Source organism: Pavona decussata, unplaced genomic scaffold (assembly GCF_977016875.1).
Source record: "Pavona decussata unplaced genomic scaffold, jaPavDecu1.1 SCAFFOLD_19, whole genome shotgun sequence".
Taxonomy (NCBI): domain Eukaryota; kingdom Metazoa; phylum Cnidaria; class Anthozoa; order Scleractinia; family Agariciidae; genus Pavona; species Pavona decussata.
Window position 1 is genome coordinate 3,316,535 of NW_028145442.1, and position 12,751 is coordinate 3,329,285.

The 12,751-nt window shown below is 42.8% G+C and overlaps 2 protein-coding genes across 2 annotated transcripts in view; one reads left to right on the forward strand and one right to left on the reverse strand.

Annotated features, from left to right (window-relative positions):
* The window catches only part of LOC146487099 (uncharacterized), a 110,466-nt gene that overhangs the window by 34,456 nt on the left and 63,259 nt on the right, over positions 1–12,751 (forward strand). The gene's annotated exons all lie outside the window — the stretch shown is intronic.
* On the reverse strand, positions 5,729–6,867 carry LOC146487100 (uncharacterized). The gene has a single exon (XM_085090298.1). The coding sequence runs from the start codon at positions 6,732–6,734 to the stop codon at positions 5,868–5,870; it is 867 nt and encodes a 288-aa protein (XP_084946424.1). The 5' UTR covers positions 6,735–6,867; the 3' UTR covers positions 5,729–5,867.

Genomic DNA, 12,751 nt, shown 5'->3' on the forward strand with positions numbered 1-12,751 from the left:
TGTGAATTTGACTTAGCATTCCTTCTCTGAGTGAACTTGGTACAATCAATCTGTCCTGCCTCAGTAGTAAATCATCACAAACAGAAATTTCTCCCTTAATGTTCCAAAACTCACGAAGCTCTGGGTCTAATTGAGACTTCCTTTCTGGCCAACCACTTATCACTGTGTTCTTGAGCTTCTGCAATGTTAGGTCTTTTCTTGTAGCATCTTTACACTGTTCCAGTTTTTCCTCACTGACTGGCATGTTTTCAATGGTGAGTACTTCAAATTCATCCTTTGTGTTGGCTGCAGTTTCAGTGCTTTCTTCTGGAGCACGGCTTAGAGTGTCTGCAATCAACAAGTTTTTGCCTGGTTCATACTCCACTTGTAGGTCATAACGCTGTAACCTTAACATCATTCGTTGCAATCTCTGTGGTGCCTGAAATAATGGTTTTTTAAACAAGGCTTCCAAAGGCTTGTGGTCGGTCTGAACTTTTACTTTCTTGCCATAAACATACTGGTGAAATTTGGTACATCCATACACTATTGCCAATAGTTCTTTCTCTATCTGCGCATAGTTTCTTTCAGCAGAGTTAAGTGATCTGGATGCATAACACACTGGTCGACCCTCTTGCAGTAGACACGCCCCAAGTCCATAGGATGATGCATCTACTGAAACTGTAGTGGGCTTTTCGACATCATAATACTGGAGTGTTGCATCACTTGTCAGCTTTTCTTTAATGGCTTGGAATGCTTTCTCTTGTCTTTCGGACCAATGCCATTCTACTTCTTTGTGCAGTAGCTCTCTTAATGGCTGAGTTAGGTCTGCTAGGTTAGGTATGAATTTACTCATGTAGTTCACCATTCCAAGGAATCTTAAGAGTGCAGGCTTATCTGCTGGTGATGGCATTCCTTCCACTGCATGCATCTTTCTAGGATCTGGTTTCAATCCGTTTGATGTCAACACATGTCCAATGTATGGAACTTCAGTAGTCATAATCTTCATTTTACTTCGGTTGAGCTTCAGTCCAACTTTCCTTGAACGTTCCAACACTTGCTCTAAGCGATGGTTGTGCTCAGCTTCGCTTCTGCCCCTGACAAGAATATCATCAGCGATTGTCTTTACTCCACTCAGGTCCTCAAAGGCTTGAGTCATTCTCTTTTGAAAAATCTCAGGGGCTGAATTAATACCAAATGGCATCCTGAGGTACTGATATCGCCCAAATGGTGTGTTAAATGTTAACAGCTCAGAACTTTTCTCGTCGAGCTTAATGTGCCAAAACCCAGATGTGGCATCTAAAACACTAAACACTTTGGCATCACTTAATTCAGCTGCAACTTCTTCCACAGTGTTCATAGGATAATGTTCTCTCTGGATAGCTTTATTTAAATCCCTAGGATCTAAACACAGTCGCACTTTACCATTTGGTTTCTCCACAACTACTAAAGAACTAACCCATTCAGTTGGTTCCTCGGCTTTACGAATAACACCAAGTTTTCCCATGCGGTCAAGTTCTTCCTTGACTTTCTCTCTCTGTGTAAAAGGTATTTTGCGAGGTGGGTGCACCACGGGGCTTACGGTAGGATCGATCTTAATCCGATAGCTACCCTCCAAACATCCAATACCATCAAACACATCTTCATACTTCTTAAGGATTTCATCAACATCTTGACTGCATCTAGTACCACTGGACAGGTTTTTATCCCCTTGGGTATCAACTGAACTGACTCTCTTGACCAGATTTAATTCATGACAGGTTTGAAGACCAATTACTGGAGTGGCTGGATGCTCGATTATTTGAAATTCAACAGGGTGGGACTTCCCTCTAAGTTTCACCTGGAGTGTAGCTTTACCCATCACTGGTATCTTGTGGCCAGTATAAGACACAAGTCGGGTTTTTGGTTTCCTCATTTTCTCACGTGTCAGTTTACAGTACAATGCATAAGGCAAAACATTGCATTGAGCACCAGTGTCTAATTTCATATTGACCTGGAGTTTATTGATCACAACACTTTGTATCCAATCTTTCTGAGTGAGTGGTTTGGTTCCCAAGACCCCAATAAAGAACTCATCTGTATCTGAATCATCACATCTAAACTCACTTACGTGTTTAGAGCTGTCCCTTGGTTTGGACTGGCACATTTTCGAGTAATGATTCCTTTGTTTACATTTGTGGCAAACCTGACCAAAGGCTGGACATTTCTGAGGCTGGTGCACTTGTCCACATCTTCTACAATTGAACGGTTTTTTCGCTTGTTTGCGCTTTCCTTTTGCTCCTCTCGGTTTTCCGGGTGATTTCTTTGAGTCGTCTTTCACATCGTGCACTTCTCTGTCATCCTGATCCACAACAATATTCTTCGCCTGGTTTTCAGTAATCTCAGATGACTTGCACATTTCAACTGCTCGCTCCAAATTTAACTCTTTTTCTCGCAGAAGACGTTTCCTAACTTCGTTACTTCTGATACCACACACAATACGATCACGAATTATAGAATCATGCAATTCTCCAAACTCACAGTTCCTTGCAAGCTTGCGCAATTCCGTGACGTAAACATCGATTCCTTCGGTCGCTCCTTGTGCCCTCGTGTTGAAGACATGCCGCTCGTAAGTTACATTCTTCTTCGGCGTACAATATTCCTCGAACTTCTTGATCACGACATCTATCTTCACCTTGTCTTCGTCGCTGAGACCGAAAGTATTAAAGATTTCCAACGCCTCCTCTCCTGCAACTGTTAGCAAAGTCGAACATTGCACTTGCGCTGGTTTCTTGTCGAAGCCCGTCGCGTTGAGATAAAGCCTAAATTGCTGGATCCAACGTCTCCAATTCTCTGCAACATTTCCTACGAATGATAGCGGCTTCGGCGGTGGCAGTTGATTCATTATTATCCGGTTTCTGACACCATGTTATGCTTTTGTATTCCCAAATACAAAATGAACACATTGACAATGGCTGTACAACTCTGGTTTATTCATTGGATCGAGGCAATACATAACCGCGCGAGCACGTGCTCTTATAAAGACTGGTAACTAGTATTTCACAACAATTATCTTGCAAAAATGATTCATTAAGTAAACGAAAAATACCATTGCACTAAAATAATAGCAACATAATCTTATATCAGTGGTTTGTTAACGAAAAATACCATTACACTAAAAAAAGCGATATAGTACATTACTACATTAATTAACGGTGGTTCTTTCTTTATAATTTAGATACAGGGGCATCACGTTTTCTATCTTGTTCCTATACAAAACAAAAAAGGAACAGCTGTAAAAAAACAAAAAAAAAAACAAATAAGGTTGAAGTTGCTGAGAATGTATAGAATATTTACCCAACAACCAAAAGGAAATGTGAATTAAATGGATTCAACTAAATCTCCTTAACCACCACTAAAAGTGTTAAATTTGTTCCCATGGGGAAGAGGAAGTTGGGGCTGCACATGTGGTTAAGTGTTGTAACTGTTTTCCCCATTCAAAGAGGCCTTCCTGGTTTGACAGTGGTGTGCTGGTCAGTGTTGGTGGAGAAGGTTGTCACACTGTTCGCTTGATGTGGATGTGGTTTCTGAGTGTGTCTCAAGAAATGATTACACCTAGTATCCAAGGCTGACTCTTCCTTGTTGATGGAAGCCTTAGATAACCAGTGGAACCAATATGCACAGGGGTGTGTACCTTGTTTGGTGACCTCTCATAGTACTAGCTGTTTACTTTGGCTTGTTTCTGGTCGAGTTCCTGACCTACACTCTCTGAGGGATGGAGATGCGTTTTTTAAAAGGGTTTTATGCCTTTCCCTTCCATCCTAACATGTATAATGTAATGGCTGTAATGTATGCTGGCTTGCCTGAGCTCGGTTTACTGGGCAAAGAATCAAGACTACCAGAGTTGGACCAAAATGGCTATGAGCACAGGCTCATAGCGGCTTTTATTCGAAATGTGCAGTTTGAACAATCATTGATAGATACATAATCTGGCCCAGTAAAGGTGAGGGCACAGAAAACAAAACACTACGGTATGCATTAATGGAAAGCGGTTGGCAATGGGGAGGAGGTGGGAGAACAAAAGCACGTCTTAATCCGCTGCTGAACAGAGACGAATGACTATGGTATGATCATATTGATCATATGACTGAAACAAGCACCTAAAAGGGGCTATACGTTATTCCAATTACATCTTCCCCAAGACCCAGGACCACTCAATCCAATTGATTACTAACAAAGGCGGGAAAAGGCATAAAAATTCTATTTGCGGGCAAATATTTGATTTATGCCTTTCCCTTCCATCCTAACATGTATAATGTAATGGCTGTAATGTATGCTGGCTTGCCTGAGCTCGGTTTACTGGGCAAAGAATCAAGACTACCAGAGTTGGACCAAAATGGCTATGAGCACAGGTTCATAGTCGCTTTTATTCGAAATATGCAGTTTGAATAATCATTGATAGATACATAATCTGGCCCAGTAAAGGTGAGGGCACAGAAAATGCCATAAGCATCGTGAAGACGACACCGATGCTGCCCCACCCAAGGCAAAGCCAGCAGACCAGAGGAACCAGCAAAGAGCTGAGGATATTATAAAAACTGAATGAACTAGGGCAGCAGCCGCCCTTGCAAACTGTGCCTAGGAATAAACTGTTGGTGTAAACAGGAATACGAATAAACTGTGGTAATAATTGGGACAGCCGCCCTTGCTAGCTGAACCAAGATGGGAAAAGAAAAATTATGATAGTATACCACTTAATCAACTACGCACCAAAAATCATGGGAAACCACCGCCCTTGCTAGTGGCTCCTGCCCAAACAAAACAATACAACATGACACCAGGGTAAACAGCCGCCCTTGCTAACTGCTCCTGGGAATTAGTGAAAATATGTAAATACTAGCTTTGAGGAAAAATTGACAAACCTTAACCTCTTGGAAGACAGCCGCCCTTGCTAACTGCCCACTCAAAAAGCAAGACAAACATAAAAATATTACGTAAGGGCTAAGAAGACAAGCAAGGCACCCGTAAATATTTTTGGAATGCATTGGATTTCCACCGTCCTAACAGCCGAATCTGGGCATCAGAGAAACCCTGCTCTGCAGCATGTGAGGCCGCACCGATACGAAAGCTGTGACCCTTGTAACGGGAGGGGGAAAGGCCACAAAGCTGTATAGCGAAGGAAAGTTGAGTGGAAAACCAAGATCGAGTAACTGGTAACCCATCCACTGTCATAAAAAGTGGTCCTGGATGAAAACCTCGAAAAGCCAAATATTTAGTTAAAACGGTAACAGGACAACACAGGGACTGACGGGAAACAATGATTGAAAAGGGGCGTGCATTGTACTGATGTTTGTAATTCCCAAAAGTGACTTTATAAGAAACCAGGTCACCTGTGGTGGACAGCAACTTTGTGATCTGGTATAGCTGGAGGGGAGGAGATGAGGCCTGTGAAGGGATAGCAGTGATTTCACCCAACCTCAAGAATGCATAGAAGGCTAAGGAGCACATGGCCTGGAATTGACAAATTTGGTAAGGGGACCCCTGAAGCTGAGGAGCAACTAAAAATAGCCTGTGTAAAATTGGAAGGGAAATTGGTAAACGACTATTAAGGCGAAACCCCTTTTTGTGGTATCCTTTGAGCATTTGACATACATAAAAAACTTTGGTGGGGTCTGGAAGAGACATCAACTTATGAGAAAACCCAAGGGCGGAGACATAGGTATTGACAGTGGATGGGGCGTAATGCTTATCAAATAAGTGTGCAATAAACAGAGCCAAAACAGAGGGTGAGATAGGTAACCCTGGAAATGGTAGCTGAAATAAATTTGCAAAAAACTGGTGGAAAAGGTTCCATGCCCGTTTGTAGGTGGGTATGGAAGAAGGCTGGAGACTGGACCTCAACAAAAAAGATGCTATGTTGGCCAATTGGGAGGCTGCAGATGCAGGGGTATCTCTGTGGGACATGGGTGCATGTAAGCCGGTGCCAGCTGTTTGAAGGTCTGCAACTGCAAACGAGACAATGCATCAGCTAATGTGTTGCATAAGCCTGGAATATGCTTGGCCTTAAAGACAATGTTATTGGAGAGACAGACCAGCACCAGCTTACGTACAAACACCATCAAGTCTTTGTCCTTGCAGGATTGCTTATTAATAACATGGACCAAAGCTTCATTATCAGTAAAAAACAGAATACGTTGGTTGGTCATGTCTTTACCCCACAAGTACAAACTCAACACAATAGGATAAAATTCTAAAAAGGCAATATTCCTATGCCGCCAGCTAGATGGCCATTTCTCATAGCACCACTTTGAACCAAAAATTGCGCCAAAGCCCAGGCTACCAGATGCATCAATGTATAATTCAAGCTGAGTTGAAGTACACCATGCATCGGAGAGGAAAAATGAACGACCATTAAACCCGGAGAGAAAAGTCTGCCAAACGCGGAGGTCCTCTTTAACCTCCCGTGATAACCGGATAAGAAAATGAGGGGCTCGAACACCAATGGTTAGATCAATCAAACGACGCAGAAAGGCTCGGCCTGGAACCACAACTGAGCAAACAAAATTAAGAAGGCCTGTCAAGGACTGAATTGCTTTCAGAGTGACTTTCTTACGGGTGAGGAATTCCGAAATTAACATGCGGCACTTAACAAGCTTCTCATCTGGCAGACGAGCCTCCATCAAAACAGAATCTAATTCGATACCTGCAAAGGTAATTGTGGATGCGGGGCCTATGGTTTTCTCCGGTGCCATGGGAATGCCCAAATAGCTGCATAGCATTAAAAACAAATTAAGTTGATGGTGACAAAGCTCCTTAGTAGGGGCAACAATTAAGAAATCATCTAGGAGGTGCAAAATGTACTTAATGTTCAATTTCTGTTTGGCAATCCATTCAATTGGAGTACTAAAGGTTTCGAAAGTTTTGCAGGAACTGGAACAACCCATAGGCATTGCGCGGTCATAGTAATAAAGACCCTTCCAACATATCCCTAAGAGATGGTAGTCTTGTGGGTTAATAGGTATAATCCGGAAGGCATTTTTTTATATCTGTCTTAGCAAGAAAACACCCAGAGCCAACAGACTTGATGAAACGAATTGCATCCTCAACAGTGGCATAGGTAACCCGAGTATTCTCAGGGGAAATTCCATCATTCAAAGAGGAGCCCTTTGGAAACGAAAGATGGTGAATTAAACGGAATTCCCCCGGAGACTTCTTGGGCACCAGACCCAGTGGAGAGACCCGAAACACTGAAAAAGGGGGGAGGGAAAAGGACCGGCAAGCCTATGGGCAGCAAGTTCCTTGCTAAGTTTTGCATCATCAGGTTCCGGATTCTGTAAGGCTGACAAAAGATTAGGAGCAGTACTGGAAACTTGGGAGCCTTCAAAATGTAGGGGAAAACCATGTGTAAACCCCGCAGACAAAAATTCCACAATTGAATGGGTATACCCAGAAAGAAAATATAATAAGTGATCAATTTTTATGGGTGTTGGTAACTGGGCGGGGAATCCCTGGGGATGGGCTAGGGCCACCACTGGGCTTGGGGGATCCACGAGTTTGGGACTTATTACCAGGATTTCTGTTGAAGCCACGAAAATTACAATGCAGAGCCCGATGTGGCCCCTCACACTTACAGCAAGTATGCTTGAAAGAACACCCTGAGCATTCCCCTCCCCTATGATATTTAAAACAGTAGCCCCTGGGGACACTAATAGCCTGATTTAGTTTCCCGGTGCCTGCATTAGGCGGTGGTTTACGGGACTGGGAACTGTTCTGGGCCATGAGCCAAAGCTCCCAATGGACATTTACCCCAAGGCACAGCGGTTGATGGGGACTGGCCGAGAAGACGAAAATTTTCATCGTAATAGCGCCAGTTGTGGCCCTTAGTGGCAAGGTCTTGGATAATTGACCCATATTTCATAAGGCCAGGAGCAGCCTGGGGGTGCTTGCTCGAATAAACAGCTACAAACACATGAAAGGCCTGAAGCCAGGAATCAAAAGTAGATATTTTCTTTGGCTTGGCAAAGGGCTCGAGAGTTAAGGAGGGTGGTGACCCTTCATCCAAATGCTGGAGGGTGAGTTGGTACCTCCCATTGTGGACAGGAGTGACCAACAGGGAGCCAAAGTCAATATACTGTTCCTCCCAAATCTTAGTTTTTAATTTGAGAGGGACTCTGGCGTCGGCAGGTATGCTAATGGAACTGAAGATGTCCTTGGGTTGAGTGGAAGTGGAGGAAGACAGGGCCTCACCTGCCAGGGAGGATTGAAAAGAGGCAATCGCACCCTGCAAGGACGTTTCTGCCTGCCCAACCACCCCCTCAGGAGATGATGCCACGGGGGCCTCTGTGGTGGGCTCCTGTGCCTCGCCGAGCTTCTTGGTGACTTCAGCCGTAACCGTTGCTATGATGTGCTGCAATACACCAGGAGGAAGAGCTGTGGATGAGGCAGGCGGAGAAACACTGCCACTGATCGCAGGCAAAGCATCACCCCTATGTTCACTACCCACTCCGTCTTCGTGCACTGGGAGTCCGTCTTCGTGCACTTGACCAGGGTCACCTGCTGGTTGCTGATGGCGACGGCGACGGCTTGGCACGGAGACAAGGGACTCTAGGGCCTGTTGACTTGGACGTTTTTGGCGTTGTGAATGACGAGGAGGCATCTGTGAAAGAAAAACCACAACAAAGGCAAAGAGACCCAGAGGCCTAAGGGGTAAATGTTGTGAACAGGGGAGCATGCGTGTCACTGAGGTGGAGTGATCATGTAATGAAAGGTCGACTGTATTGGGCACAGACACTGTAGGCATCACACATGTCATAAAGCTTTCCTTATACCCAGCAAAAATAAACCTTCATAAGCCACCAGGTTCATAGGCATTTTTTTCTTAATGGTGGAAGGGACAAGCACCTGCTGACCCTTGAAGATTACCCCATTGTTTATGGTTAGTTCCTCTCTAAAGCTCTAGAGATAAGTGACAGATGCCGTTTATTGTCGAGCCAGCCATGTGTGACAGTTTGTTGTAGGTCAGTAAAGTACTCTAATCAAGGGTATCCTTTTGGATCTCGGGCTTAAGTCTACTGTTGCACTCATTGTTGGAGGTTTCTAGCTCAAGGCTGACTGAATATTTCAAATCATGTTATTTTTGCATGCACAGGGGTGGTTAGGGCAGCAGCACAGAGCGACATAGTAGTGTTTCTGCTATGTGAAAGGTTGTGCCTTTGTTGTACAATAATTATGGTAAAGTTATACGACTGGCCATGGAAATTGCAACAAGCAACGAGCAAGGTATGAGAAATAGTGATCCATGACATGGAACATTCCAGACTCTACATGTACTCATACTCTGTACTGCGCTGAAACTGTCAAGGGGCTCCCATAAGAAATGCTCTGTCACGTAACAACCTAGTATACATGCAGACACCAAACATTTGCCCTGAAATAATCCTCAACCCCTCTCCTCAAGCTGGTGTCATGAAAACAAAAAGGACTAGGTAGTTCAGTCGGATTTTTTGTTAACCCTTGTTTTTTTTTGGTTAGGAGCTTACAACTGGGCTTTAATTTGGTTTCTATTATTAAACCCACAAGTTCTACCATCTTGGATCTGATAAGGGCAAAATGACTGCAATATCCCAATGTTACCCACCTGGCGTGCCCGGAATATGGTCAAGATATCTGATTCAGCAAAGCCAGCCATACCTTACGCCATATTGTGTAGTTCAAATTTGAGCTGAAGCTGGTCCTACTTCAAGAAAGTTAAACCGCAGCCAACGACCTCATCAGCCTGTTGTGTTGGTCAAATGTAAGTGCCAGACTGAAGCATTGACTCCTTACTTCAGAATGGTCCGTGATCAGAATGATCTGTGACGGAGAACATTGCAGACTGTACTCTTATTCATAGCCTCCTGATCCTACGTAGAGGTTCTTTCATACATTCATTCCTGTGTGACGAGCCCAAGGAGCATATGCATAGGAGAGTATCTTACTCATCTATACTCCTGATCCTACGTAGAGGTTCTTTCATACATTCATTCCTGTGTGACGAGCCCAAGGAGCATATGCATAGGAAAGTATCTTACTCATCTATACTCCGGGCTACCATAACAAATGTACTGATTTGCACAATCACCTCAACCTAGTATATAGGCTCTGAATGTTTTCCCTGCAATAACCCTCCACCCCTCTGCCTAGACTGGTATCACAAAAACAAAAACAACCATTGTGCCCCATATAAATTCACAGGAAAATACAAATAGACGACAGTTGTACCCATGTTTACTTTTGAAGAGACATGCTGAGAAATTGCTTCATCTGACTGGGTGGTTAACAGGTTGTGAGCTGAAATGATAATGTGCCGTCAAAGAGTCCCAACAACTTTATTTTTGAGATGATTGAATGTCGCTTATGATAGACTGGTGATCAATAATGAAACCGATTTGGTTACAACCTGTTGCTTAGCTTTACAGCCAAGAACATCGTCCTTGTTATCCCTTTCGAATGGTGACTCAATGAATAAAAACTAAAAAAAAATTGTAAAGTAACAGTATCTGGAGCTCGATGGGCCCGGTCGTGGGGATCGCCGCTGTGACCACTCCTTGGTTAATGGGGAGTGAAGTGCACTCTTTGTATGAGTGACCATACCCTCTACAGTTGAAAGACTTGATAGGATCTGAAAGACAAAAAAAGGGACAGTACTTAAAAATTAAAATCAATTAGCACCAATCATAACTTCTACGTTATTTTATATACTGGTTACTTTTCATCATCCCGCACAGCCCAATGTCCATACAGCATTATTTAAGAATTGGTTGATGCTTGACATCTCGTTATAATGGTATTAAGGAAAATACCATTACACCAAAAAAGTCATAAGTGCATTAATAAGTTGTATTTTAAATAATAGCAACATTACCTTGTAAAAATGGTTCATTAACGAAAAATACCATTCACTAAAATAATAGCAACATAATCTTATATCAGTGGTTTGTTATCGAAAAATACCATTACACTACAAAAAGTGATATAGTACATTAGTACATTAATTAGTTGTTATATTTAAATAATACCAATATTATCTTAAAATAATGGCCTTAATGAAAAATACCATTTCACTAAAAAAGTGGATAATACATTAGTATATTAATAATTAATTATTAAAAAATGAATAATACATTAGAACATAACTAATTAATTATCAATTTAAATAGCTTTATTGTCTTATACATGTAATAATGGTTTATTAACGAAAAATACCATTGCACTCAAAAAAGTGTATTGCAGTAAATTTACAAATGTTCGAAAGTATATCTATAAGTTAAATAAGGTGACAGGATCGAAAAAGAAAGACGTTTAAATATTATCACCAAGATAATCTCTCAAGTGCCAGCTAGAAGAAGGTGCAACAGGTCTAAGTTTTCGTTCAGAATATTAGGTAGTTCAGACGGATTTTGTGTTAATCCTTAGTTTTTTGGACACTTAAGAGCGATACGTGAGCTTTAAGTTGGTTGGTATTGGTACACCCGCGAGTTCCACCATCTTGAATCTGGCAAGGGCATAATGACTGAAATATCCTAATGTTTCCCACCTGGCATGCTGGGAATATGGAGAAGATATCTGATTCAGCAAAAGTCAGCCCCACCCTACCCTTGAATTTTTTCCCTTTTCTGTCCACATTAGAAACAAATCATTTTCAAAAAGATGCAGCTCAAAAGTATCCACTTTTACAAACCTTTTCAAAAGTCTCTGTCATCACCAGCCTCTTGGTGTTCACGTATAGCAGAAATGTGTGAAAAAGTATGCAACAGTGGAACATCCACCCGTTTCAATAAAAAAGCCTTATTTTGTTGTGCCTTTTCTCCCTAACTTGCACACAAAAACTCTAGAAGCCCTTGATGAAAACGGAGACTTCAGCCTCAACACCATGGTTCACTCTTCTTTCCTGGGCGCGGCCCTAAACACATCAGAGCCCTGAACTCGTGTCCAATGCCCTGATGTGGTGAGGCTGGCAGGATGGCCAGTCTTCTTTTCATGCTCCTTCAGTCGTCCGGGATGATCTGTCCTGAAAGGGCAGGCAGGACAGCCAAAGGGTTTGGAGAAGGATTGTAGGTGTTTGTACAAGTGATCCCACTTCAAGAATACTACAACTCAGCCCTTAGCGGAACAGCACCACGACTTGGCCGAGCCAGTCCCAACAGAACAGTACCTGTCCTACGCAGGACGTGTGAAGAGGCGTTGGTGGGCCCCATCTCCTCACCGGAAGAAGTGTCAAAGCGGCAACCCAAAAATGGACACTATACTGGTGTTGACAGTGCGGTGGCACAATTAGTGAGAGAAGATCTTCTCAAGGTTTTGTCGTCTTTCCCTCTGTTTGGGAGGTATTCTTCCAAATACCAAACAATATCCAACGGCTTGTTGAATGGCTGAAATCAAACACAGTGTCAAGTAAATAAGTGCTGGGTAACCGAATCCACTAGGCTAACACTTAAAATTTTTATGGAGGCCTGTGAATGTCTTTTAATTGCCGCCCCACACATTTTGTACCAGTCCCAGAATGCATCGGAGTACGTGTTTTATTATTTTCTTTTATCATTTTAATTCCAATTCCATTTTAATGTCACCCAAAACTCCGCATCCAGTGACGAGTTAAATAGTGAAGGTAAAACGTAAACATCCACTACTAACCTCTTTGTTGGCGTTTGGGTGCTTCTTGCAGTGCCCCTTGCACATGGTGTGCCTTGTTGTTATAATCAGCTGCAAACTGACGCACTGTACGCAGCTTGGCGACCTTTACTAATTTTTCCAGCTG